Below are 27142 nucleotides of genomic sequence, written 5' to 3' on the forward strand. Positions count from 1 at the left end.
CAAACTTCCAAATCATTAAACTGTATACCCTCAGGCTCCAGAACTTTGGTAACACACAGCAGACTGCAAGAGAAGGAGAAGTCAAGGAGATTTCATCCATTTCAACTATGCTTTTAGAGAAACTGCATCAGCACACACCTTCCTGCACACCTGGCTAACCTAAAAAACCACCATCAATTTATGCATACAAATACATATGTATAGGCATAGAATCATAGAATGTCCTGAGTTGGAAGGGACTCACAAGAATCATTAAAGTCCAATAAGTCCTGGCCCTGCACATGACACCCCAAGAATCAGAGCATTTGCCTGAGAGCCTTGTCCAAGTGCCTTTCATGGTTTGACTGCCTGGATGAACCCATCTTCCTCTCCAGCCTGGCTTGTGGTGAGCTCTGCCTCATCCTGAGAAACAACCCCTGCTCCAGCATCATCATCTTCTCCACCTCCCTCAGGCATTTAAGGATGTATCTACCTCATTTCTATAAACTCTACTTGCAGCTGCAATTGCCAGCGTTCCTCCTACAAACACAGTTTATTATCTCACCGTGCAACACTTTCTTTTCACACTGGCTTTTTGCTTCCTTTTTTCTTTAGGCTTCTTTCTCCATGTGCCCATCTTTGGAGACCTATGGCCTTACCACAGCACCTTCCTATCATATTACTGCCCAACAACTCTACATGAAGCAGGAAGACCACTTTGTAAAGTAAAAGGGATGTTGGTCTTCTTTAAAGGGCAAGCATTTGAAAAGTCTTAAACATTAGCAAAGATTCTTTTTCTCAGCCATGATCTCTGACACTACTGAAGTGTTCAAGTGGCTTCTGTTTTCAGAAAACAGCCAAAATCCAAACAAGCCAAGACAGCCTTTTAAAATAGTTTGTAACTATCAAATGTATTTCCAGTATTTTTAAACACAATGCAATTCACTGTATTTCCTTAGGAAACATCCTCTGACTAAATGAAAAAATAGGAGAAAGCTTTTCAGAGCATCATCTCTGTTTTTTTTTTTTTTAACATTATTTGCATTAGCTTAGCATCAGAAAAAACTCCTCAAATAAACAAGTAATCTTTATGCACAAACCACAATTAGCAATGAAGGATTTGGGATAAAAACAGCCTGTGTAATAATGTAAATACAGTCATTCTAGAGGACCTAGTTTAGCTTTTCTGGTAATGTTCTTTTACCAAAGGAAAAACACATCTAATAATGACAAGGTATTTGTTCCTGATGCCATTCTCTCCTATTTAAATCTATGTACATATGCCACTAAAATGCACTGAGGTAAAAAGCTATATATTTACTGAAGCACTAGTGGATTATATGTTGGCAAATTGCTGCAATTAAGGGCTGGCTCCTCATTTCACACAAAATTTACCCTCTCAACAATACAGTGGAGATATATTGACTTAAAATAGCTGGGAATTTGATTCTGGCATATTACCACTATTTATAAACATTAATATAAATACCTCTATATTCAAAAGTATGCCCAGTAAAAAATTAAAACAAAAAAAAACCCAAAAAACAAAAAAACCAACAACAACAACAACCAAAAAAAGGCAAAACTCACACAAAAAAACCAAACAAAAAAACCCAAAAAATCACCAAAACCCCCAAAAAATCACCAAAAAAAGCCCAAACCATATATCCTTGCATGTCCAGGTAAGTCTGTTAAGTCTGTATGAAAGTGTATTTCATCATTTTATTCCTATACAAGTAGGAAAGGCCAACATTTAACTTTTAGACAGCTACGCTGTTTTTGGTAAAATAGACAGATTCTAAACTCATGTGTTCTCAGAAGCTCAGTGCAGCTTGTTTTAAGTGAGAATCATAAATCAGTTAGATGAAAACAGCAACATGCCCTCACTTTTTTCTTTAGATCTCCAAAAACTGGAAGTTCTAGGTCTTAGTAAACCCACCTGTTGTGGTGTGTTGCAATATCCTGTTTTACCTTCTCCCTTCCCCCTCGCCCCTCGCTGAGTGTGCCCTGTCAATCAGGCTAACATACCAGCAAGGCGTCGTGTGATAGGTGACCCTAGTACCTGGAGACCCTGCCCCTTCACCTGGTTGGTGACTCACCTGTCCCCTCCCCTTCCCCTGTCCTGAGCTTAAAATGTGAATGAGACCATGCGGCCTCTATTCTGTTATCAGCAGTAGCCCAGTGCAGACATATCTGTGCTCATGGAATAAACATCTGGCTACCTTCTAGCAGAATGCGCTCCCTTCTTTTCTTCACCATCGCCAGAAGCTCTCCCCTGAGGAGAACGGAGTCCTGTCTTGTGCCCCGCTGCACTCTGCCGCCAGCCAAGGTATCTTTGAGGTAAAACACCGCAGAGCTGCCTGTGGCCCAGCAGCGAAGGTCAGAACTGGCCTAGGCACCATCTAACTGGTTATATTGGGATACATATTCCAATATATTGGCGTCCCTGTGGGTGGCTCGACCCTGAGCCGGAAAACGGACTCGCAGTTCCTCAGAGAAGCTTCTGCCAGCCGTGCATCCAGCTGAAAGGAGCCTGGCTTCAAGACTCCCAGCTAGAGACTTTGGGAATACTCCCAGAAAAAGTTTCGTGGACTGTTCGGCGCCTTTGGAAAGCCCTGCTTCATTGTGGTGAACAGATTTTCCAGAGGAAGAAAAGGGCAGCCTCTCTTGCACCCAGAGAGAGGTCCTTTTCCGGTGGAGACCTGCCTGCCTGTACCCAGCCTACAGCTTCCATTTCACGCGAGTATCTCTGCTTTCGGTAGAGCAGAAGCTCAAAAACAGACTCTGCCGCGAGTTCTGTTCCTTTTTTGCCTTTGCATTTTGGCTGCGCAGCCCCACAGACGAGAATTCATAGCGTTCTAGTTTAGCTTTCCTGCTGCGTGTTTCACTGTTTTTTAGAATTCGCGCCGGAGCGGGATCGCTCTCTGCCCTTCCCCCCCCCGGCTCAGCAGCGTGTTCAGACACGTGTTAGGAGATTTTCTTTCTCTTTCTCTTTGCGGGGGAGGGGGGGGCTCTCTTTCCACGTGGCCGGGGGACCTGCGGGGTCGGGAGTGCTCTGCACACGCGGCGGCGGGGGGGGGGGGCGTCCCGGTTTCGGCTGCCACGTGGAGTGGCTGCTGTCTCTGCTCCGCGGGGGTGCTGCATTCCACCGCGGGGGAGGCTTTGTGTCTGCCTCGGCTCGGCAGGGCGTGCCCTGCTGCTGCTGCCCGGGAATTTTAAAAGCAGTATATACAGCTGCATTGTGAAGCTTTTGTCTGCTCGTTATCGCTTTCTATCTGTGGGTTTTTTTAGAAATTGGTAGCTGATTTTAGCTTTGTTTTTGGTCAGGCGGGATTAAGTACTTTGCTTTTTAACATGGGTTCCAAACTTAGCATTGTACAAAGGGGAGTGTATTATCATATTGTTAGCATTTTAATCAAGAGTAATGTGAAATTCTCTAAAGGAAAATTGAAACAGTTTATAAGATGGCTTTTTCTGCAGTTCCCAAACATTTCCCCTGAAGAAATCCACAATATTCAATTCTGGGATAAAGTTGGGAATGAATTGATAACCTTAGGACAATCTGGCAAATTACCCTCAGCTAAATTTGTGTTCTGGAGTTTGCAAATTCGAACAGCATTGCTCAAACAAAAGGAAATAGAGAAAAAGCCAAATGTAAAGCCATGTGCCTCTGCTCTCCCTGTTCCTCCCTCTCCCTCTAAAACCCCTAAACCTCTTTCCCTAAAAAAATCCCGAGCACGTGTTAGCTTTTCGGAGAGCAGTGATGTCCAAAATGGCCCCCAGTCCCTAGGGGGTCCACAAGATGGTGGATGCCACGTGGCATCTTCCCAAACCTGGTCTTCTTCTTCCCAAAATCCTCTTAAGCATTCCAAAATTCCATCCCCATCCCCCTCTCCTCCTGTTCCTGGTGACACCTTCCCCCCTCCCCCCGCCTTTCCTGCAGTACCCTCAGCTCCGCCCCTCTACTCCTCCCAGGGGGCGGCTGCTGACGTGATGTCACCAGGTGACCCCGCCCCCTGTTCCCACAGTATCCCCGCCCCTTGCCGGTTCCCTTTCCCCGCCCCCTCCCCGGGTTCCCACGGTGGGGACACACCCATTGCCTTTCCCCAAACCTGTAGCTGTGATCCCAATGCTTCTGATTCAAGGGATACAGAGCAGGGGACAGCAGACCCAATGCATGGTGCCATGTTGTCACTGGCTCCTGTTACGTTTCAGCCTGCAGCTCAAGCAGGAGCAGCCCCAACTGCTAATTGGAGTTCTTTTGGACGACAATTGATTAAAGAGATCTGTAAATCTCATAAAGAATATGGTCCACACAGTCCATATTTCCGTGGCCTTTTAAATTCTGAATTAAGTAGGACTATTGTAGTTCCACATGATTTAAAACAACTGTTTTCATGTCTCATGACATCCACGGAATTCAAATTACGGGAATCAGCATTGAAACAACTGCTAAAAGATGCTCTCCCAAGCTTACAGGCTGATCCAAACACAGCAAAAGACAACAATGGTAACCCCATTACTATTGACCACCTCTGTGGTGAGGGTCAATGGTCTTCTCCCTCAGTCCAAGCTGCTGCAATTCCTGCAGAAACACTTGAGAAAGTAAAGGAAGCAGCTGAAAAAGCATTCTTTTCCCTCCAACCTGAGGGGCCTTTTGAGCCCTACAGTAAAATCAAACAACTACCATCAGAGCCTTTTGTGAAATTTGTGGAAAGGCTAACTAGAGCCATTGAAATACAAGTTAAAAAGGAAAATGCAAGGGAAGCAATTTTAGAAGAAATAGCGTTTACAAATGCAAATGAACAGTGTCGAGCAGCAATCCTGAGCCTTCCTATGGAACCTTCCCCTACATTAAAAGATATGCTTCTAGTCTGTAACAGGAAAGTGCCTCTGATGAGTGTTGCTGAAGACTCCAGACCAAGGCTGCTGCCAAGACCACCTCAGCGTGTTGCTGTTGCCAGCCCTGCACCTTCTCTTTCAGCACAGCAGTACCCTGGGCAGCAGCGGAGACCGGCAATGGTTGAGACCACTAAACCATGCCTGCTTTGTAATAAGCTAGGACACTGGAGTAACCAGTGCCCCCTGAAAAGGGAATTTGATGAATTTAAAAATAGCAGGGGAGGAGAACTGCAAGCCCTCCCTGGGGGTCAACAACAAAAAAACGAATAAAGCGCCAGCCTGCCAGGCGTGCAGACATAAAAGGAGCAGGCCAAGAGAATAAGGGTAGCAAAACAAATCAAGCGCGCGATAATATTAACATTTGTGTAAGTGAAGCAGGTGTTTCAAAGACCAAGTCTGCTAGTCCACTGTTGAAAGTGAAACAAAATAACCTTTGTTATGATTTAAGTAATTCTGTATTAACTGCGTCTTCTGTCAATGAGCCTTACAGGTTGCAGCTGACAGAGTCACTCCACCTGAAGGACACTGACTGGCATTTTGTTTCTGTAAATCCTGAACAGAAGGGTACTTGGAACCAAATTCGTTGTAAGTACATCATCACTGGGGACAAAAACACACCACAAGAGATCGAAATTGCTCCGGGAATAACAACATCAGATCCCAAGCAATTTGTTCTCAGCCTGCACTGTTTCCACCCACCCCTGTTTCTTCCCAAGGGACAAATTGTTGCTCAAGCTATCCCTGTGCCATCTTTACCTGAAAATGTTGATAAACAAGGGCCCACAGTCGCCCGGGTCCAAGTTATTGGGACAGATAAACCCAAATTGTGGTGCAATGTCAGTGGGGGTGGGGAGTCTAAACGCATTGAGATGCTTGTAGACACAGGTGCAGACTGCACAGTGATTCCAGTACAAGACTGGCCAGCTCACTGGCCTTTACAAAATGTTGCTGGTCACCTTCGAGGTGTAGGAGGTCTGCAATTGGCAAGGCAATCCAAAAGCATTATTCAATTCGAGGGTCCAAACGGACAATTGGCAAATATCCGTCCATTTGTGTTAGATTATTCAGAACCTTTGTTAGGGAGAGATTTAATGGCCCAGTGGGGTGTCACAATTAATATTCCAGACTCTCCACAGCATTTTTGTGCAGCAGTCATTAAACAACAGCGCCCCACCCAAAAACTCAAGTGGAAAACAGACGAACCAGTTGATGTGAAACAGTGGCCACTCAGTAAACAAAAAATAAAGGTGCTTGAGGAACTAGTACAAGAGCAACTAAGAAAGGGCCACATTGTAGAGACCATGTCCCCATGGAACTCTCCAGTGTTTGTCATCCAAAAAGCTGACAAAAAGAGGTGGCGACTTCTCTGTGACCTCCGACAAATTAATAATGTAATTGAAGATATGGGTTCTCCCCAGCCTGGTATGCCATCCCCAACAATGCTTCCTCAAGATTGGAAATTAGCTGTTATTGATATTAAAGATTGTTTTTTCCAAATCCCATTGCACCCTGACGATGCACCGCGTTTGGCATTCTCTGTCCCTTCTATCAATTCAGAAGCTCCTATGAAAAGGTACCATTGGACTGTTCTTCCTCAGGGCCTGAAGGTATCTCCAGCTATCTGCCAGTGGTATGTCTCCTCACTGCTTTCCCCAGTGCGTGCAGCCGCAGAGAAGGCCATCATCTATCATTATATGGATGATATCCTTGTGTGTGCCCCCAATGATGATTTACTAACACATGCGCTTGACCTAACGATCGATGCATTGATTGTTGCAGGGTTCGAGCTCCAGGAACAGAATATTCAAAAGATGCCACCTTGGAAGTATTTGGGCTTAGAAATTGGAAATAGGACCATTGTTCCTCAAAAACTAGAAATCAATCCAAGGATCAAGACCCTTGCGGATGTCCACAAGTTGTGTGGGTCTTTGAATTGGGTAAGACCATGGCTTGGTCTGACTAATGAAGACCTTGCCCCTCTTTTCAATTTATTGAAAGGGGGAGAGGACCCAGGTGCTCCTAAGTCTATTACCCCAGAGGCACGGAAAGCTCTAGAAAAGGTTCAGATTGCAATGTCCACAAGACAGGCCCACCGATGCCGGCCTGATCTGCCATTCAAATTTATCATCCTAGGTAAGTTGCCACACCTCCATGGAATTATTTTCCAGTGGGAGGAAAAACAAACACCTAAGGCAAAGGACACACCAAAAAAGGACCGGGACCAGAGGGACTCTCTCTTGATCATAGAATGGGTTTTCCTCAGTCACAAAAGGTCCAAGAGACTGACAAAGCCTCAGGAGCTGATAGCAGAACTGATCCGGAAAGCAAGGACCCGGATCAGGAGGTAGCAGGATGTGATTTTAAGTGCATTCACATTCCAGTTGAGTTAAAATCAGGTCAAAATACTATGAAAATACTGGAACAATTGTTTCAAGAAAATGAAGTGTTGCAGTTTGCTCTGGATTCATACTCAGGACAATTTTCAGTAGCACGGCCCGCTTGCAAATTGTTTGAACAAGATGTTCAATTTACTTTAAAATTAAGAACTGCTCTAAGTAGGAGACCTTTAAAAAGGGCTCTGACTGTCTTTACAGATGCGTCCGGGAGGTCCCACAAGTCTGTTATGACTTGGAAGGATCCTCAAACCCAGCAGTGGGAGACGGACATTGCTGAGGTGGAAGGTTCACCTGAGGTTGCTGAATTGGCTGCGGTTGTTAGGGCTTTTGAAAAGTTCTCAGAACCATTTAATCTGATTACAGACTCTGCATACGTGGCAGGAGTAGTATCCAGAGCAGATCAAGCAATACTGCAAGATGTATCTAACATTGCACTTTTTGAATTGCTCTCAAAACTGGTAAAGTTAGTCACTCACCGAGAGCAACCCTTTTATGTGATGCATGTCAGGTCACACACTGACTTGCCAGGGTTTATCGCTGAAGGCAACAGAAGGGCAGACGCTCTTGCTGCACCTGCAGTGATGGCCACTCTCCCAAATGTTTTTGAACAGGCAAAAATCAGCCACCAGCTTTTCCACCAAAATGCACCTGGCCTGGTTCGCCAGTTTAACATCACTCGAGAAGAGGCCAAAGCGATTGTGGCCACGTGCCCAAATTGCCAACAACATGCACTCCCTACAGTGAGTACGGGAGCAAACCCAAGGGGACTGAACAGTTGTGAACTGTGGCAAACAGATGTAACACACATACAGGCTTTTGGACGGCAGAAATATGTTCATGTTAGTGTAGATACCTTTTCTGGAGCGGTCTATGCTTCTGCCCACACAGGAGAATCATCTATTGATGCTATTAAGCACCTCTTACAGGCTTTTTCTTTCATGGGCATCCCCAAGGAGCTGAAAACTGATAATGGGCCTGCTTATAAATCCAAGGAATTCCGGAGCTTCCTGCAGCAATGGGGAGTAGAGCACAAAACTGGCATCCCCTACTCCCCTACAGGTCAAGCCATTGTAGAAAGAACTCACTGTGATATTAAAAGGGTCCTGGACCAGCAACAACAGGTTCTGAAGGTAGAACCTCCCCACATCCGGTTATCCAGGGCACTATTCACAATCAATTTTCTGAATTGTTCTTTTGACAGCCTGAACCCACCCATCCTACGCCACTTTGGGGGGAACAGTCACAGGTTGATGAAAGAAAAACCTCCAGTTTTAGTAAAGGACCCTGAGACTTGGAAAATGGTGGGACCTTACAAATTGGTTACTTGGGGACGTGGATACGCCTGTGTGTCCACCCCCTCTGGTTTAAGGTGGGTTCCTTCCAAATGGGTAAAGCCCTATGTTCCCAAAGTCTCAGAGAAATCTGCAGAAGCGCCCCAGGTTGCTCATGCTGCCTGGAGAAGAAAACGCCGCGCACGTTCTCTGGAGGAAATTCCATTTAAGCCTCCTATCTGGAATAGTTTGTAATATATGTTTGCTTCAAGTTTTTGTACCAGTTTAGATCCCACTGTTCGTGTGTAGCCTCGAGACGTCATGAGACCGAGCCTGCTTCTCGTCCTACTCGTGATCATCCCACCTGCAATCTCCTACATAGTACCGCAGCCTAAACCACATGTGGACTACCTCGATAAAGGTTCTCAGACATCAACAGAGAAACTGACAACGAGCTGAATGGACTTTTCAATGGCTGGGGACTCTCGGGCTGGTTGGGATCTATTCTGAAAACTGTAATTTTAGTGCTGTTTATTTTAGTTGTAGTTATTGTGGTTTTTAGCATTGTTTTTGGAGTAATCAGACGCATGGTTCTCAAGTTAATCTCAAGCTCATCTCCCCCTCCTGAGGTCTACCATTTGGAAGCCCTCAGTGCTCCAGTGGATGACCTAGAAGCCTCAGTAGAATCATTCTGCACCATAAACACAGTCCTCTTCTTTTTAAACAAAACTAGGGGGAGATGTTGTGGTGTGTTGCAATATCCTGTTTTACCTTCTCCCTTCCCCCTCGCCCCTCGCTGAGTGTGCCCTGTCAATCAGGCTAACATACCAGCAAGGCGTCGTGTGATAGGTGACCCTAGTACCTGGAGACCCTGCCCCTTCACCTGGTTGGTGACTCACCTGTCCCCTCCCCTTCCCCTGTCCTGAGCTTAAAATGTGAATGAGACCATGCGGCCTCTATTCTGTTATCAGCAGTAGCCCAGTGCAGACATATCTGTGCTCATGGAATAAACATCTGGCTACCTTCTAGCAGAATGCGCTCCCTTCTTTTCTTCACCATCGCCAGAAGCTCTCCCCTGAGGAGAACGGAGTCCTGTCTTGTGCCCCGCTGCACTCTGCCGCCAGCCAAGGTATCTTTGAGGTAAAACACCGCAGAGCTGCCTGTGGCCCAGCAGCGAAGGTCAGAACTGGCCTAGGCACCATCTAACTGGTTATATTGGGATACATATTCCAATACCCACCTGCTAGAAGCTTAAAGCAATAACACTTTGTTTTAAACATTTAGCACAGCTGTTTCCATCAAGACAAAGCTATAGAAAAAAAATGGTGAGACTACTAGAAAATTTAGATGCTAACAAGGAAGGCAGCAGTCTCACACAGGCTGTTGGAACATTTCCTTGTGCTAAAGGAAAGACTTTCCTTTCTAGATATCTGGTGTGGGCAAAGTATTCTCATAGGAAGTTGGGCAACAGCTTACCCTGCCAATACACCATGCTTTTAGAGTACTGAACTCTTCTGCATGAGCATGAATAGACATGCATAGCTTAAATTTCACTCAGCAATGCAGGAAATCTGAGAAACTTATTGAGTCTGGGTGAGGTACTTTCCACAAAGAACAGAGATGCCTAGTAGAAACTGCATCATCACTACCCAGGTGTTCTCAAACTACTCACCCTGAATTTTCATACCATAAATATCTAAAATGACCCAATTCACCTAAGTCACTCAACTGACTGTTGTACATCCCCAAGGCCAACAAGGCTTCAGCTGGAGAGGATCTTAAGTTCCAATTTATTTTTCCTTTTTTAAGTGCACAACAGTGTAAGACATACCAGACAGAACCACACACTGTGTGCAAAAGCCCTTCTGTGTACACGCTAAAAGCCACCATAGGAACATAAACCCTCTGCACAGTCCTAACTTATTCTAGAAAAAGGTATGAACTACATAAAAAGACTTGTATAGATTCTTGGATCACTAAAATTCTGTGATTCAGAAATGTTTTGCTTCAGAGAAGTTATCTTGTTAAATGACTTCACTGCAGCTTCAAAGACAGCAAAGTTGTTTGCGTCAGCTCCGTGCTGATGAGCAGCAAGTTCAGATACATGCAACTTATACACTAGTTAAAATAGTGTAGACAGGTTGCCAGACTTCATTTTTGTATCAAACAGAGGTTTTTCTTTCCTTCTTAACTTCTTCCTTCTCCAAATTAAAATCAACAACCAAAAAAGTCACTGCTTTCTCACTGCTATTTGATCATCCTACAGATGTCAAAATCCCTCATGGACTCCCCTTTCTCTCCCCTGCCCCTTCCAAGGCAGCCAAGTGCTTCTACAGCAGTATCTGGCAAATAGTTTGGCATTCTAATTAAGAATGCTTGAGCAAAACTGTGTTCCAAAACGTTTTTGGTCTCTTTTCTTAAAAACTCTGTAAGTTTAAATTAATTAAATATTAGTAATATTTCAGAGAAATATTAAACACAAAAAATTGAGATCTGGTACTAGATATAGCCATTTCCCCTGAAACTTGCAATTAAGCTTGCTTTAAGTGTGGGGGCCTGAATATATGTTGTGTTGTAAGATCTGTGTGTGTGTCTGGGTTGCTCCAAACGAGCTGCAGCTGCAGGGTCCTTAGTTGGGCAGCAGCTGTAGCTCGTGAAGGCAACTGAGATAAATAGGGGTGGGTCAAGAGCCCAAGAGGAGCCCCTGAGAAGAGAGACAGGACTGTGCTGCAGAGAAAGGAGAAGAGCCTGAGAGCTGGGACTGCAGCAAAGATTACAACAACTGGTGACCCCGTGTGAAGACGAACATGCAGCCAAACAGAGAGAGAGAGAAGGTATGGAATCCCCCGGACAGCCGAGAGCTGTGACAGCCTGAGAGCTGGGACTTTGGAATATCAGCCTGAGAGCTGGGACTTTACGTGTATGGCAGCCAGAGAGCTGGGACTATAGAAGATAGGACAGCCGAGAGCTGTGCAGCCTGAGAGCTGGGACTTTGGAACAGCAGCCTGAGATCTGGGACTTTGGAATGGCAGCCTGAGAGCTGGAACTGTGTGTATATTGTGATTGTATAATTGTTAAAAGAAAAAGGGGGAAATGTGGGGGCCTGAATATATGTTGTATTGTAAGATCTGTGTGTGTGTCTGGGTTGCTCCAAACGAGCTGCAGCTGCAGGGTCCTTAGTTGGGCAGCAGCTGTAGCTCATGAAGGCAACTGAGATAAATAGGGGTGGGTCAAGAGCCCAAGAGGAGCCCCTGAGAAGAGAGACAGGACTGTGCTGCAGAGAAAGGAGAAGAGCCTGAGAGCTGGGACTGCAGCAAAGATTACAACATTTAAGTACCTTAGTGCAAGAAAAAGTCCACCCCAGATGCCATGTCTTATACATATTAACATGTTAGCTCTCATCAAAAGTCACTGCTTCACTCAAACACCAACATTTCCCTCTGACTTAAAAGTAATTCACTTACCTTGTGTCTGCATTTAAGTACAACACCATAGGCTCCTGAAACAGAGAAATTGAGAGATAAGCCATCTCAAAAGCAGAAAAAAATTAAAAGTGGCAAGATATAACAGCGTTCAGCAACCTCCTAACTACAGAAGTAACATTGTTCCCAGTATTATTATTATTCAGAACTTACATATATAGGTTCTAAATCTCTGTACACTGAAGCAATTCCATAAAAATTGCTCAAAAGTAAATGGATTTTAAGACACTGAAATTATTTTTTTTAAAATGTGCTTGCAGGTAAGTTTGAGAACTTGCATTTCCCTAGTACCACTAATGAGAAATCAACACATTAAACTTTTAAAAGGAAAAAAAACCAAAACTGCAAAAAACCCCAAGCCTCCACAAAACTATTCTATTTATCTTCCCTTCGTTTCAGCTTCCAAACTCCTTCATCCATATGACAAGGAAATCAGCAGATAATAAAGATAATAAACACGTACAAGAAAAATTGTGCAGTTGGTAGCTTATTATCATCTAAGTGAAATCTACAAAACTCTAATTAATCTTTTTTTAAGATACTACTTACCTTCACCTACAACCCCAAGGATCTCAAATTTATTCATCACATTACCAATGTTAGGAATCTTCATCAAGACAAATTCCTCTTATGGTGAGAGCCACAAAACATGGCACAAATGGGACCCTCTGAAGATTTTGCAAAAGGCAGCTGTGAAAAGGCTCTTGGGGAAAAAAAACTTCCACCTTGATCAATCAGACTTCTCACACCCTCTTTTAATTTCTAGGCAATCAATAGCTTCCTGGGGAAAGAACAGAAAACAACATAATTAGTACTTTGATTTATTTCAGCAAGAGAAAGCAATGGTACACAGACATTACACCAACAGAGTCTAACAATTTTAACAGACAATTAATTTACTTCTACATTTGATGATCAGGAGAGCTTAGCAGCAGCTATAATGGACAGAGCCCACTGACACCACACATCTGACACAGCAGCTGGCCATGTAATCCCATACACAGGATATCTATTACAATAATAACTACACAGGATGTCTATTACAATAATAACTGGCATAAAGTAATTTTCTACAGAACCGAGGCAAACAAAAATGTTGTCAGGAACAAGCTCAGTAAGCAAAAATAAGCTTGTCATTATTTATGGTCTGCTTGGTGTATGTTGATAGCTATGTACAGAAACAAATTTTGTTTAGTTATTTTCTCATTTGTCCACTGTAATGATAAAAAGGAAATGGCAGAAAGAACACTCTACAGGAGAAAATAGCTTTCTACAACTATTTTCTGTGATTATTAAGAAAAAAAAATGAAAGGAAATTAATTTGCTAGACTGACAAGGAATGAGATTTGAAAATTATTTCCATTATCAGTTTATTTAAGAAATAATACAGAAAAGATAATGTCTTTAAAGGGTTTTTTCCATGTTCCCCAAACACTGAAGTAATTTTTCAAATTAAGCAACTATATGTAGGGTAAAGTACAAAGATTTTTTGGCTGTTTTAGGCTTACCACTTCTCTGCTATCCTATTAGAAGCTTGATTTTACTAATTCAGACTGCATTTGCTCCCTTAATATTAAAGGCACATATCCCACATTCAAAAATGGGGAAAGAAAAACCCTCAAATGGTTTCACCATGAATTGGAAATATACCATCTTCACAATTCAGTGACTCAAGGACAGAACTACTCATGAAGAACAGAATGGAAGTGAATACATTTAATTAAGTTATGTGTAATGGGTGAGTGTGACCCAATAATGCTGGGTTCAGCTCACACAAATGGGATGTCACTGTAAGCCAGGGGTGCTGGCCAAAAGCCCAGTTTTGACATGGTCATACACAACAAAAGGACAACCCAAGGGTGGAGAGGAATCACAATGACATTTGCTTCAGCAAGACACAGGCAGATCATGTGGGGAGGGGTTGTTAGTTTAGAAGCAACTCCAGAGTTAATCAACCACGGTGATTTGAAAATAAAGCGCTGAGTTCCAAATTAAAGGGATAGTTAGGGTTTTCTGGTTTGCTTTTGTTTTTTAGAAAAAGCTGTCCAGTCCTTTATTAATTATTTCAGTGGTTTAATTTACTGTTCTAATTAATCAATTTTTTTTCTTCACTGGTGAATTGTACAAAATACTCCTTCCTTTCCCTTCCATATGTTCTCCTCCTATTTCATTTGGCATCTCCTCACAAAAGCCTTTTTGCTGTTTGTCCAGACTTTCTGGTTACACTAATGAACTTTAAAAAATGAGGTCCTGGAAAAACAGGAGCATCTGCTCAGCTGCACCCATCAACAGAACAGAGCCCACACTGAGCTGCTTCTGCTTTCTGCTGGAACAGGCTGGTGCCAGGCACAGGGTGCAGCTGAGTGACAGAAATACTGCCACAGGGACCTTGAAACAACCATAGATGCCGCCATAACGCAAGTGAGGCACAACAGAACCAGTCAGCCAAGCTCAGAACAGCAAAATTACTTGCCAGAAAGAAAGGAAAAGTCAGAAAACATATATTGTTTTCTATCAGCACTATTCAGTAACATCACCAAATCTGTTACTTCAGTTCCCAACGTTATTCACTGACAAGTCCTACCAGAAATTAGTTTGTGATAAATTGATTACTCTCATTCTTCCTAACAGTGTGCACAATACTTCCTAGATATATGATGAAACAGTAAAGAAACTTATGAGATAATGTACCAAAAGCTCAAGAAGAAATTAAGATGCAGCTTCCTTTTTCCCTCATCCATAATTTCTAAATTTCTCATAAACTATTTAAAGCTATACAGGCCTGCAGCTTGTGATCCACTATTTTTATTTTCAGTTCTGCAAGTTTATTCAGTATGAATTCTCGTTTTTTATTGGGAACAAAGGTTAGACTTGGAAGCAGCTAATCTTCCTTTCTGAAATCCCCCAGCTGGGGAGGTTGTGGATCCCCAACCCCAGCAGTGTTAAAGGCCAGGCTGGATAAGCATCCTGAATAGTGGGAGGTGTTCCTGCACATGGCAGGGTTGGGAGAAGGTGATCTTTAAGGTCCCTTCTAACTCTTAAAATTCTGTGGTTCTATGAAATTCAATGCTGTATATCCTCTCCCCACTGATCACATATCACCTTCCCTTTTCACTTCATTAGAGGAGCCACAGAAAGCTGATCCCCTGCTACTCCTGAATTCATGGCACCTAGAGAAGCATTTGCAAGTCCTTAAAGATAAAATCCTGCCAACCCACTTAGTGATTTTCACTCACCATCGGTGACACACTTCAGCTGGCCCAAAGAAACACACAAAGCAGCTTCCCTGACTGTCCCCAAGGTGCATCAGGAGTGACTGACATCACAGGGAACACAGGGGGGCTCCCAAAAGCAAATTGCACCTGAGTGAGCCCCTCTTCTACGCTGGCTCCTCAGCTTTGTGCCCAATTCTGCTGAGGGCATTTTATGAGAACTTCATCTTGAAATTAAAAGGAAATTAGTGAAAGATGACTAGTGGCACACAGCAGTAGTATGGATTTATATCCAAACACTTTTTGCCCCAACTCTTCTGCCTCAAACTGGGCTACAATTCAAACTTTAGTGAAGTTAAGACTAGTCAGACCCATTTAATCTCTAGACAAAATTTATATGCTTATTTGAGATCTCTGTCTTCAAAAGCTGCTGAAAGATTAAAATCAAGCTGCTAAAATAATTGTTCAGTGGCAGTAGCCACAACTTGGGATTCTTCTCGTTTTCAGAAGGCACTGGCCTTGTTAAGAGTGTTTTGAAAATCACTGATTCTTGCAGGGAATCTGGTAACATGAACTCAAAACTCCATGAATGACACAGAGTTTTAATGATTGTGAGAGTAACTGTAATAACAAAAACAAGGAAAAACACCTAGGAGTTTAAACAAAAGCTTAAGCAAAACAGAAGCTTAAACAACAAAAGTAATTTCAAGAAAGTTTTCCATAGCAAGAACTACTTAATTCTATAACTTAGTAAGGACAGGCTGGATTCTTTCAAGCTGAACACTGGAGATAGCAAGGAAAACCTCAGCTAATAGCAAGGAAAACCTAATAGCTGCCACAATTTCATTCTTTGCACTGAGTGCCACACTGGTCTGTTTTCCTAAGCTGCTTGCTGTCTGGAACAACCCTTGCAGAGGTGGAAATAAGGCCATCGTTTACCTCTTTTGAGCCTTTGGGCTCTCAGTATGGAAACAGAAGTCATTCTCCTAATATCCCTTTCTAAGGCAGCCAGATTCACTGCACATCAATAATTTTATGAATCAAACCAACAGATCTCTGAGATGCTCTCAACTAATGTTTTATGATATTCTACAAAAAGCAGAGCCAACTCAGCAAAGTGAAATGTCATGAGATGAAATTAGAACAAGAAATTAGTTTTGTTTAATCCAGAAGTGTAACAGTGTGAGATTTTAATACAAAAGTAACTGTTCTGCAATAGCATGTAAGGCTTATATGTAAATCCCAGAAAACATACAATCGTTTGCAAACTAAGTATACAGAATACTACAGTATTATGTACCTGAACATTTGAATTTAAATTAAAGCAGTGGGGAAAACCCCCAGCTTTTTCATAACTCCTTTTCCCTTCAGGACCATTAAGAATTCTAGTGCATCACCCAAAAGCATCAGACTTAACCACTCAACCCAAAGCCTCAACGGTTAGAAATGCTATTCTTTATTTCATAATCATCAATATCTGTGTGGAGAGAGAAGCACTTTTTACACAGTTAGATTTTAGTAGATACACTTAGAGAATAATGAAACGTGAGGTAGATGTTTGGCTTCACAAAACATAGAGAAGTAAATCTGTTCTAGAAATACAGTTAAATTTGTATATCTTCATCTTGAAAATCAAGTATTCAGTTTATTTCATTTATCATGACAGAAAGAATTCAATCTACATCCTGGTGAACTTAGTTACAAACTTCTACCTGACTTCAAAGTCAGTCATGTGCTTTTAAACTCAAGCTTCTGGCCAGCAGATAATATACTCCTCTTGTTCTTCTAACACAAGTAACCTAATCTGTTTATTTATTATGTTTACCCACCATGAGGCCACAACTAGGAATTTCTAGAGGCTGATTTACATTTTCCTCTGTGCATTAACAAAACAGCAGGTTCCTACACAAATGTAAAGAACTTATACCATACCACCTTTGATGGTTATGCATTAATCCACACCCTGGCATGTCTTCTGTCAAACAAGGTTCATGGATGGAAGAAGCATTAACCACTTCTGTCAGCAATGATGCATCATTCAGCACCTTTACTCTTCCTCCCTAATATACATGTAGCTCTATTCATTGAGGTTTTCCAGGAAAACCTCAGTTAGATTTACAAGCACCCAATTCAGTGTTAGAGCAGTAAATACAAGTGACAAGGTAAAGAAAATAGGTGAGATTTTTTTTTTCTGGATTTATTGATCCTGAGGAATGTGTCACATTCATTATAAGGAATTACTGATCAGGAAGAAAAAAAAATCAGTATATGAAAAGCTGTCAGGAGGAAGCCTGCAGTAACATTCTGACTTAAGGAATGCAGAGAAAAATAATCCAATCATACTCCTAGTGACATTGTACCAATCTCACTCCATAATTTGGAAAAAAAGCTACCACTTTATTTTTCCATTTTATGGAGGGACAGTAGACCTTCTAAATGAGATAAGATTCTGGAGAAAGAGCCATCAAGATTTCACAATATGAAGAAATCCACAACAAGGAAGATGAAAAAAAGAAAAAGCTAAGGAGATAAAAATCAACAATAACTTAACAATTATAGCAAGCCATTTTTCATACTCAAAACTTGAATCTATCCTCCTCTGCTTATAAGAAAAAATTAGGAATGAAAAGAACAGCTGGTGAAAATAAATACAAAATGTAGAAAGCTGTCAAAGTTGAACAAATTATGTAAAAGCAAAACACCAAGGTTCCTTGCACAGGCTCACAGATTTTAAAATTCAGTTCCAGAAAGCTTTTCTTGACATTGCTAATATCAGCATTGGACCCTGACTTCACCATTGCTGGTTTTTGGAGAATTTGCTTGGGATTTTTTGCTTTTGGGTTTTTTAATAGCTGTTGATACACCAAAACCTGCAAATGCATCTGAATGATTGTACATCAATGGAAGGCATCATCACTTGAACGGCCTAAAGGCAACAGATCTCCCTGGCCACAGGGCCAGCAGTGCATGGGGGAAGAACTTGAACTAAGTTCCCATCCTGCAGCAAGAAAACAATCAGAAAAAGGGTGAATCAGTTCCCAACTATTCAAGATACCTGTTTGGTTAAATTCCTAAGGGAAAACTGAGCTTGAAGGCCAGGGAAGAAATAATGACTTGGTTTGCTTTATCTTGTTCTATGAGTGCTCTTTTTTTTGTATCCAAGTACAGATTCAAAAATAAATTCAGCTCATCCTGGATATATGAACTAAATTCACTTCTGAGTTAAAACACAGGATTCACGATCTTCCCTAACAGCTGTGGCCAACTCAAAAAGAGTGGGTGCTTAGCAGGATGCTTCTACGACCATACTGACAAATAAGCAGACTGATTATGAAAGCACTGAGCACAAAAGCAGCTCCCATGAGTCATAACAGGAGGACAGGAAAGACAATTTTGCTTCCATTTTAGTCTTGCTCTCCAGCAAGAACCTTAACAAGAAAGTCTATTGTGGGTGTGACAGCTTCTTACGCACTTGATGCCGGTCTTGGCGCACGCTGGGGGGGCCTCACTGTACCTGTGGAAGCTCTGGAGGAAAATCATCAGTGTGCACAGGACAAAACTCCCAACAGCAACCTGGGAAACCCAAAGCCTTCGCAGTCTCTTCTGGCACAAGGTGCCTGACACTTTACACTTTCATTTCTATCCAATACAAGTGCCCAACATTTGTAGCTGAAGTAAAAGCACACTTTGGCTTAGTGATATATTCTTAGGCAAAGAGAAGGAATTATTATTTTTTTTTAGCTAATAGAAGGTTTTATTTTATAACAGAATAGCTTGTTGCGGAAGAAGCTAATATTTTTTTATCTGACACAATATTTGTAGTGGTCTCCTTGGAAGTTGGTTCTTGATTTTAATCTTCCCTTCTCTCTTCTCAGAGCATCAGTCTCCAGTAATATCCTATATTAATTTGTCATGTTGCCTATGATTTAGTCCCATATTATTTTTGACAATCTGCCATGGACTTTAAATCCTCAATATAATATTACAAAATAATATTACAGACTTTTCCATCTTTAGCAGCACCAAAACAAAAGCTGCTATTACACATCAGGACTCACTTTGCAGCTGACTCCAATGTTTAAAGATACATTCTTAGGAATAAGAAGGAAAAAAAAAGGCACAAGGGCAGAGGGTGTTCCTGTCCAAGAAAAGTACAATATATTCTCTTGAAGGGGACATGTTAGAAGCAGCCAGCCAGCTGGAGCTCTGCTCAGGAGTCTGAGCTCAGCAGGGCAGCTGTGGAAGAACGGAGCTGCCGAGCGTGCCCACCACGCTCCGGGTCCCTGGCATCCCCTGGCACCACGAGCTTCCTCTGCACAAGGGCAGCAGCCCCAACCAGTCCTGCGCAAAACAACACATGCACAAGCGCTGGCCACTTCAGGAAAAGTCCTCTGATGCCTCTTACCTGGATCAGCCACTGAATCTTTCATATATGCACACACAAAGCATGCTGGTGATTGTGTGAGACTGAAATTCTGCTAATCTGACAAAGTTTTCCCCCTCCTTCCAACCCAGTTTTGTCTTCATTGTTCTAAAAATAACTCCCATTCACATTCTAAAAGTCAGATGTTCCTCGCTGCACTGTATTTGGCTGAGATGGATCTTTCTCATAAGAGTACAGAAAAGTAAAGGTGAATAAAAAGTATTTATAAATAGCAAACAAATGCCAAAACTAAAATCTGTGGGCATTCTAATGCAGATCAAAACAACTGCAATGACTACTCTTCTTGTAATCTTCAAGCATATAATTAAATACAGATGACTGGTTCACTATCTGAACCAAATAGGAAGAAAAAAACAACCCAAGAAATCCCTTTTTCTTTGAAAAGGGCATGCCAAATACATAGAACAAACAAAATGTGAGGTGGGAGCCCCCCAAAACCTAGTACTAAATTACTAATAAAATACAATACATACAAATAAACAGCACTACATTCTACACTATAAAATTATTAATCATTGCTTCTTCACGCATATTCCAAGCAAATAATTAGAAACATTTTATTTAAATAATAATGATCCACCTTATACAATGCTAACCCTGAAAAGAATGCCATCAAAAGTTTTAAAAAACAGACAAAAAGAAGCCACTCAACAACTAATGGTCCTAAGACAGGTAATTTCAAGAATAAATTCATATTAGTATGCAGGCATATGTGCAGGAGCACATTGAAAGAAACAGCTGAAAGATTTATCACAGGGTCTTCTGTCACTATAGTCATTACAAGTGATTAAAATATGTGGTGGACAAATGGGGTACATTGGGGTTTTGTGGGGGAGTGCTGGAGGATTTTGTAATAATTTTGTTCAGGTTTGACTTACTTTTTAATTCCATCAATTCTTCTCTAATTCCATCATCTCAAAGCAGATTGGTTAAAAAAACCCAAAAAATATTAAAACCTATAGAAACACCTCTCCATATGAATTTTCATCTGAACTTGAAGATATTGCTACTACTTCACTGTGTGAAACTCTATTACAAGGTATTTGCTCCAGTTTTACCAGCCAGGAATTGAACATAGTATGATTAATACTAAAAGTGTAAAAGTGTACTAAAGGTGTTTATTTTACACTTCATAGTTGGGGCTTTTTTAAGATGTCTATTATCAGAGTAACTGAACACTAACCATGTTTAAATTAAAAGCGAGTTTTGCTATGCTTTCTAGTTGGAAAAAAACCCCATTAAACTTACACAGGTGAATAAATCAATTAACTAAAACCCAAGTCAAGAAGACTAATCTCCAAAGTGGCTCAGACTGCATTAAGAGGTTATGATCATCACAACAAGATGAAGTTCAATAAAAAAGAATCACATTCCAGATGAAGAAGACAAAAAATAACTTAACCAACTAACAATTCCCCTAAATTAACATTATTTCTTAATTGTTAACTGTTAGTAATATCACAACTCACTAACATAAGCTTCCTTGAAGCAGAGGATAAAAGCTTAGAGTACTCTGGGATGTCTCACTACAAAAACAGCAGCAGCAATGTATCATGGACCAAAGACAATTTGAGGGAGGACTCTGAACATTAAACTGAAAACTCTGAAATAAAGTTTGTGTTCAATGCAAATCCAGTGCAGAGAAAGTGCAGCAACAGAGCATTGACTTGTGCTGTCAGGACAGATGTCCTCGTGCTGAGCCACCTAGAACACCTTGAGGCAGGGGAACTTCAGTTTGCTAAATTACTGCAAACATTTTTGGAAGATATATTAAGGTGACCCACTCAATTTGCAATATGTGCAAGCAATTTTCCAGTAGAGAAAAAAAAAAAAAAGCAGAGAAACAAAAGCACAAATTTAATGTGGTGATGTCATCCAAAGGCAGTAGAAAAATAAATATTCATTACACTATCTCTCCCCTGTCCAGCCAAGAACACAGATAAGGAATTGGCTGGCTGGAGGCAGCCAGAGTTGTGGTCAATGGCTCCATGTTCCAGATGGAAGTTGGGATGAGTGGTGTTCCTCAGGGCTCTGTGCTGAGTCCAGTGCACTTCAGTGCCTTTATTACTGACATGCACAGTGAGATGGAGTGCACCTCAGCAAGCTCACAGATTACAGAAGCAGAGTGGTACAGCTGACACAACAGAAGGACAAGATGGCATCCAGAGGGACCTGGAAAAAATTGAGGAGTGGGCCCATGAGAACCTCATGAAGTTCTACAAGTCCAAGGACAAGGTGTGGCAACAGGTCAGGGCAAACCCAAACTGGAAAACAGGGCTGTGAGAAGAAGTCATGGAGAGCAGCCCTGCAGAGAAGGGCATGGGGTTCCTGTGGATGAAGAGCTACATATGAGCCAACAAGTGTGCACCTGGGCTGCAGCAAAAGCCAGCAGGTCAAGGGAGGGGATTCTGCCCTGGTGAGAGCCCAGCTGTGCAGCTGTGTCCAGCTGTGGGGTCCTCAGCACAAGAGAAATGTGAACATACCAAGCAGGTATGGAGGAGGCCACACACAAAGATCATCAGAGAGCTGGAGGATTTTTCCTACAGACAGCTGAGAGAGCTGGGGCTGTTCAGCATGGAAAAGACCCTGGGGAGAGGGGGTTGGAACAAGGTGGGCACTGAGGTCCCTTCCAACCCAAGCCCTTCGTGATGCTCTGAGGAGCTGAGCAGACTCAGCGACTTTGGTGACAGTGGATGGCCAAGGTCAACCTCCCACAGATTCCTAGTTGTAAAGACATACTCATGATGATGATGTCTTTTCCTCTCCTGCCTGTTTCAACTGTTAGTTGCATTCTTAGGTCTTGTCTTTAATTAAATGTTAAGCTCTTTGATGAGGAAACTTTTTGCTATCTTGAAGGCCTCTGGTGCTGTTATAAAATAACTAAGATATAATGTCTGAAACCATGCTGTGGTAATGGTTTTTGGCATGAACAGTATGCTGTGGTAAAATATGAGTCTTAAGGTAAGTGAAAGTCTTACCAGAAAACTCAGGAAAAAGCTTCAAAATAACTAGGAGGCAATTTGATTCATTTCTGGAAACAGGATGTGGTAATACTTTAACTTTTTACCTAATAAACAATGTAATTTCAATGCCAGCTTCCATAATCACTTTAAAAAAATAAGTGAAGTAATAGCTCCTCTTTTGATTTCAGCCTAGTGGTTTCCATTTTGTAGTTAAAAGAAAGAAAAGGGAAATATTCTAACTCTCACATAAGACAAAAACTATCCTCATAATTAAAAGTACAAGCATTCAGACTAGCTTTCTCTCTATACCTTCATCAACCACCATTAATACACTGGTAAAACATGCATACTCAATGAATTTTGCCTAACTGGTATTTTTGTCCACACTATTAATCTGACAAAAATGTCTCTAAAGTAAATCAACGAGTTTACTACTGAAGGAATGAACTACCCCCCCAAAAACAAATAAAAGGTAAAAGGATATTATTTACAGTTTAATCTAAAGAGAAGAATCATCCAGATTAGAAGCTTAGGTATCAATGGAAAAATATTGAAACACAAGTAGGAAATGGCAGGTCCATGGCCTTTCTCCCACAGGGAAAGGCAAGGCAAGCAGAATGTCTCCTGCTCTGCTGACAGCTTCTTGCTTGAGAGATTCCCATGACAGCAAAAGCATGTCTGGATATGTGGCTGACCCAAAAGAGGACCTGAAAAACAAGTCCTGAGAAAAAGGACATACATCTAAACAGTAAATAATGCTGGCAGACCTACCAGAAGAAAGGTAATAAAAAACCCTCATAATCCTAATTTTCATCCTTCATTTGTTTTTCTTTGAGTCTTCCAAGTTTAATTATGGAGTGTGGAAGGTGGGAGGAGGAGAAGGGGAAAAAGAGGGAAGGCAATGCTCCTGGCAAAGGACAAGAAGGGTGGGTGAGGGAGGAAGAGAAGGGAAACTACTGCAGGGAGTCACAAGAGAAGACAGTAAAAGACTGGCATATGGAGAAGTGCTGAAATGAAAGAAAACAAAATTCTAAGGACAAGATGCTTCAGGCATGAGCGATGAGTTCATCATGGTATTTGAGATTTATATTAGTTTATAAAAAATACAGACTTGCAGCATCCAAAAGTCAATATTTGCATAACCGACTTTCTTGTTTCTTATATATCTAGTTAGCTCTTAAACAAACAGGCTTCTAATATTCAGGAGAAAGTAACTTGGGAGATATGAATGCAGAAAAATACACCCAGAAAAATACTGTCATTTCCTGCAAAGGAAATGCAAAAACTGCTAAGAAAATAAGGACTGGCAACAATATAGGGCATACCATGTCTCAAGGGGTTAAACAGAACTTCCCAAAGTCCAGTTATACCTACTGACAAAGGCTGTAGGGACATGCTGAGGTGAAAGACACTAAATCAAAAATGAAACAGCTGTCTTTTGCTTACAAGTAAGCTGTACAGAACCATATACATAAATTAACAGGCTTGAATATTGGTCATCAGGGACCTATATGGATATGGAGCCATTTCCTCAGCCCCATGGGCAGCAATCACAGAGCACCAGCACACTGAGCCCAGGCCCAACCCAGCACATCCCAACCCTGCAGCCACTGCTCAGCAGGCAGGGAGGCAAGGCAAAGATTACAGATTTAACCACACCACATCACTCCTTTCCACTAATATTCTTTTTGTGCCTTTCTAACATTAGAAGAATCATCTCCACCTTCCTTTGGAATCCAGATAGAACGGGTGATATGCTATTTGCTCAGACAAAAAGTCAGAAATAATGCTTGTAATCTCTTTTGGATTATACCACTTTCTTTGTTGCTGAGGCTACATATGAAACCAATTCAAATGCAAGTTTAACATTTAGGACTTTTTGTGGTGCTAGATATGCATTTTATGTTCCCCTCCACTAAGATGTCAAAAAGCCCAAACAAACACAGCCCACCAAAACACCAGTTTATAGAGTTGAACACCTACTGCTGGAAAGAGATTTTTCTAATATATGGGAGTCATCCCCCCACAGCCACAATGGAGAGCTAAAAGGCAATCAAGTAATGTAAAGAGTCTCCCTCCTGAGCAGACATTTCAAATACAGATGTTAAACGAATTTCACAGTCTATTTGCATCCATTTTTCAACTGATCAAAATACTTCATAGTTTAGAATAACTATTTCTCTGCTTGTATGGTCAGACATTAAAAAAAAAAAAAACTTTCAAAATAATTTGCACAACATTTTGCAACAAAATGCAGCTCAAGTACTTTTTCCCACTGCAAGGTATTTACTAGACTGCAGTAATTCTCTTAACACTTTTAAAGCTTGAAACACACCTTCGTTGAATGCTATGAGTCAGTTTTAATGACAGTGTTATGTTCTATTGCTCTGCAGCTTATGCAAGAGAATGAATTTGCATTAAGTACCCAACTTTAGAAGCCACCTTCTCTTCTCCTTTGTTAATACTGAATAAAGGTAAAAAAAGGGCTATATTCTCTGCCTGCTTCTTATTGTTTTAAAAGAATAAATCTAGTTAGCTGCCTGTAATGCAAAATGGACATAAAATTTGTTGTATGAATTGTCACTGTATGAATATGGGGGAGGGGGGGTGTTTTGGGGGGAGGAAGGGATTTTCTAAAAAGCCAGAATACAGAAAAAAAGAGTGAAAATTTTCTAATTTAGTAGTATTTCAGAAGTTTAAAATACTTTTTCTGCATGGAAACTAACAGTTTACTTCAGAAGAAGGAAAATAAAACAGTCTAAAATGCTAATTCAAGGGAGAGGGAAAAAATGAGGGAGCAAAAAGACTATTATTAGGGTGGGGGTGTGCAATATCCTTGTCTTCTTCAAGAAATTCAACAAGAAAAAGTTGTAGCACATCTCTTTCCACTATGGGTCTTTTAGTCCAGACAGTGGTCCAGCTTTATTATGCTTTTCTTTCATCTACTTTGCTCTCTCATTTAAAGTTCCCCAACTCCTCACCCCACTCCCCACCCCCACCACGGTACCTCATACTTATGTTGGGTTATTTTGGGGAAGTTTTTGTTCTTTTGGGTTTTTCAAACAAGATTACACTTCACTCAGCTCAACAAAATGAGGGTTTGGCCAATTTTGCCAGAGATAAGACTGGCAAATTTTTAACTGGTTCTCATGCAAACTGAGGCCAAAATTCCTCACAAATATCCTTGCTGCACAGACATACAAGGTCAAACTTTTTTTTTCTTATCTCTATAGATTATACATATATATCCACACAGAGAAATGTACATATGCATGCACCTACCTCTAGCAACAGGGAACAAAGTCCACCTTCCAGAAAATGTAATTTCTTAGAAGTTCAACTAAATGACCACCTTTCTTGTCTTTATTCAAACTAATTGGGAATTAAATGGATTCTCTTTTCTACTCTTTCTACTTTCTAGAAATGAATCACACTTAAGCCAAAAGCTTCACTGAAATTATAACTTACTCTCTTTTTAGCACTTTTAAACAGATCCTAGATTCCCAAGCAAGAAAAAGGTAATTTACTTCCTATTTTCAGTCTAAGTTCACAAGGTAAACTCTACAAAAATGAAGAAATGGTCTGATAGACATCTTCCTCCATGGTTGGAAGATCTCCTATAAAGGGCTATGCTATTACAGTAACAAAGGAGATTTTTGCATTGCAAAAAAAAGCACCAAGAAAAGCAGATTTCTCATATACCAGTGGACTGAAAAACTGCTGCAGACCACTGCTTTCTGAAAGCTCTACACAGAAAACACTTATAAAATAAAGCAAGTCTTTGGACTGAAGAAATTATACGCTTCACAAACCTGTAGAGACAGCAGCTGATGAATTAACAAAGGACCATCACCCACACGAGGGTAAAACAGATCCGTGGATCACGCTCTGCCCAGCACATTGGAGAACAATATTCACTTTTATGAAACAACTGTAAGGAAAATGTCAACTGTCTCCAGCACTAAAAGAGTCAATTTCTCAAAATAGAAGGTCTGTCATTATTGCCATGAGATGTGAACACAAATTATACTGCCATCTTTATTAATTTGCAAGTAAAAACAGAGAGAGGCAAAATCTAATACCATTCTGATCTTGTTTGGGGGTGTGAGGAGGAGGTATCAGCCCTCTTCTTTTACTTATGTAAAAGCAAGCCTTCTTTTTTTCCTTCTCTTAGAACTTCTCCATATAGTACTTGAATCTGCTCCAATAACAAGCTCTCAATTCATTTCAGAAATATATTCTAGCTCTTGAAGTTCAATTAATTGGGGGGAAGGGGGGAGGAATCCATCATCACATTTTCCAACTATTAGAAACTTGTTTCTTGGCAAGCTGAGAACTTGGCCAACGGAGAACTTAAATAATTCTGTACCCTTAACTCCAGTGGCAGTGAAATGCAATGATCTTCCTTCTAGTTCAGCCTCTAAGCAGCAGCAGCAGCTAAGTAACACCAGAAATAGAACACGGAATGCAGCTAACTTCAGGCATTTTGAAAG

At 41.3% G+C, this 27142-nt stretch overlaps 1 protein-coding gene and 1 long non-coding RNA gene across 6 annotated transcripts in view; both read right to left on the reverse strand.

Moving 5' to 3' along the window:
* The window catches only part of CDKL5 (cyclin dependent kinase like 5), a 141253-nt gene that overhangs the window by 80046 nt on the left and 34065 nt on the right, over positions 1 to 27142 (reverse strand). For all 5 annotated transcript variants that reach the window (XM_005484328.4, XM_014265200.3, XM_074534652.1 and 2 more), the window contains 2 exons: positions 12580 to 12811; positions 12013 to 12047 (listed from right to left, as the gene is read on the reverse strand). In XM_005484328.4, the coding sequence (XP_005484385.2) occupies positions 12013 to 12047; positions 12580 to 12643 (99 nt within the window). In that variant the 5' untranslated portion in view covers positions 12644 to 12811. The remainder of the gene's footprint in view (positions 1 to 12012; positions 12048 to 12579; positions 12812 to 27142) is intronic.
* LOC141728142 (uncharacterized) lies at positions 1054 to 12008 on the reverse strand. Its single transcript, XR_012578907.1, has 3 exons — positions 11876 to 12008; positions 9789 to 11088; positions 1054 to 1918 (listed from the first exon to the last, which is right to left on the reverse strand). It is a non-coding gene; the product is annotated as an uncharacterized LOC141728142 (long non-coding RNA).

The sequence above is a fragment of the Zonotrichia albicollis genome, chromosome 2 (genome assembly GCF_047830755.1).
Source record: "Zonotrichia albicollis isolate bZonAlb1 chromosome 2, bZonAlb1.hap1, whole genome shotgun sequence".
Classification (NCBI taxonomy): domain Eukaryota; kingdom Metazoa; phylum Chordata; class Aves; order Passeriformes; family Passerellidae; genus Zonotrichia; species Zonotrichia albicollis.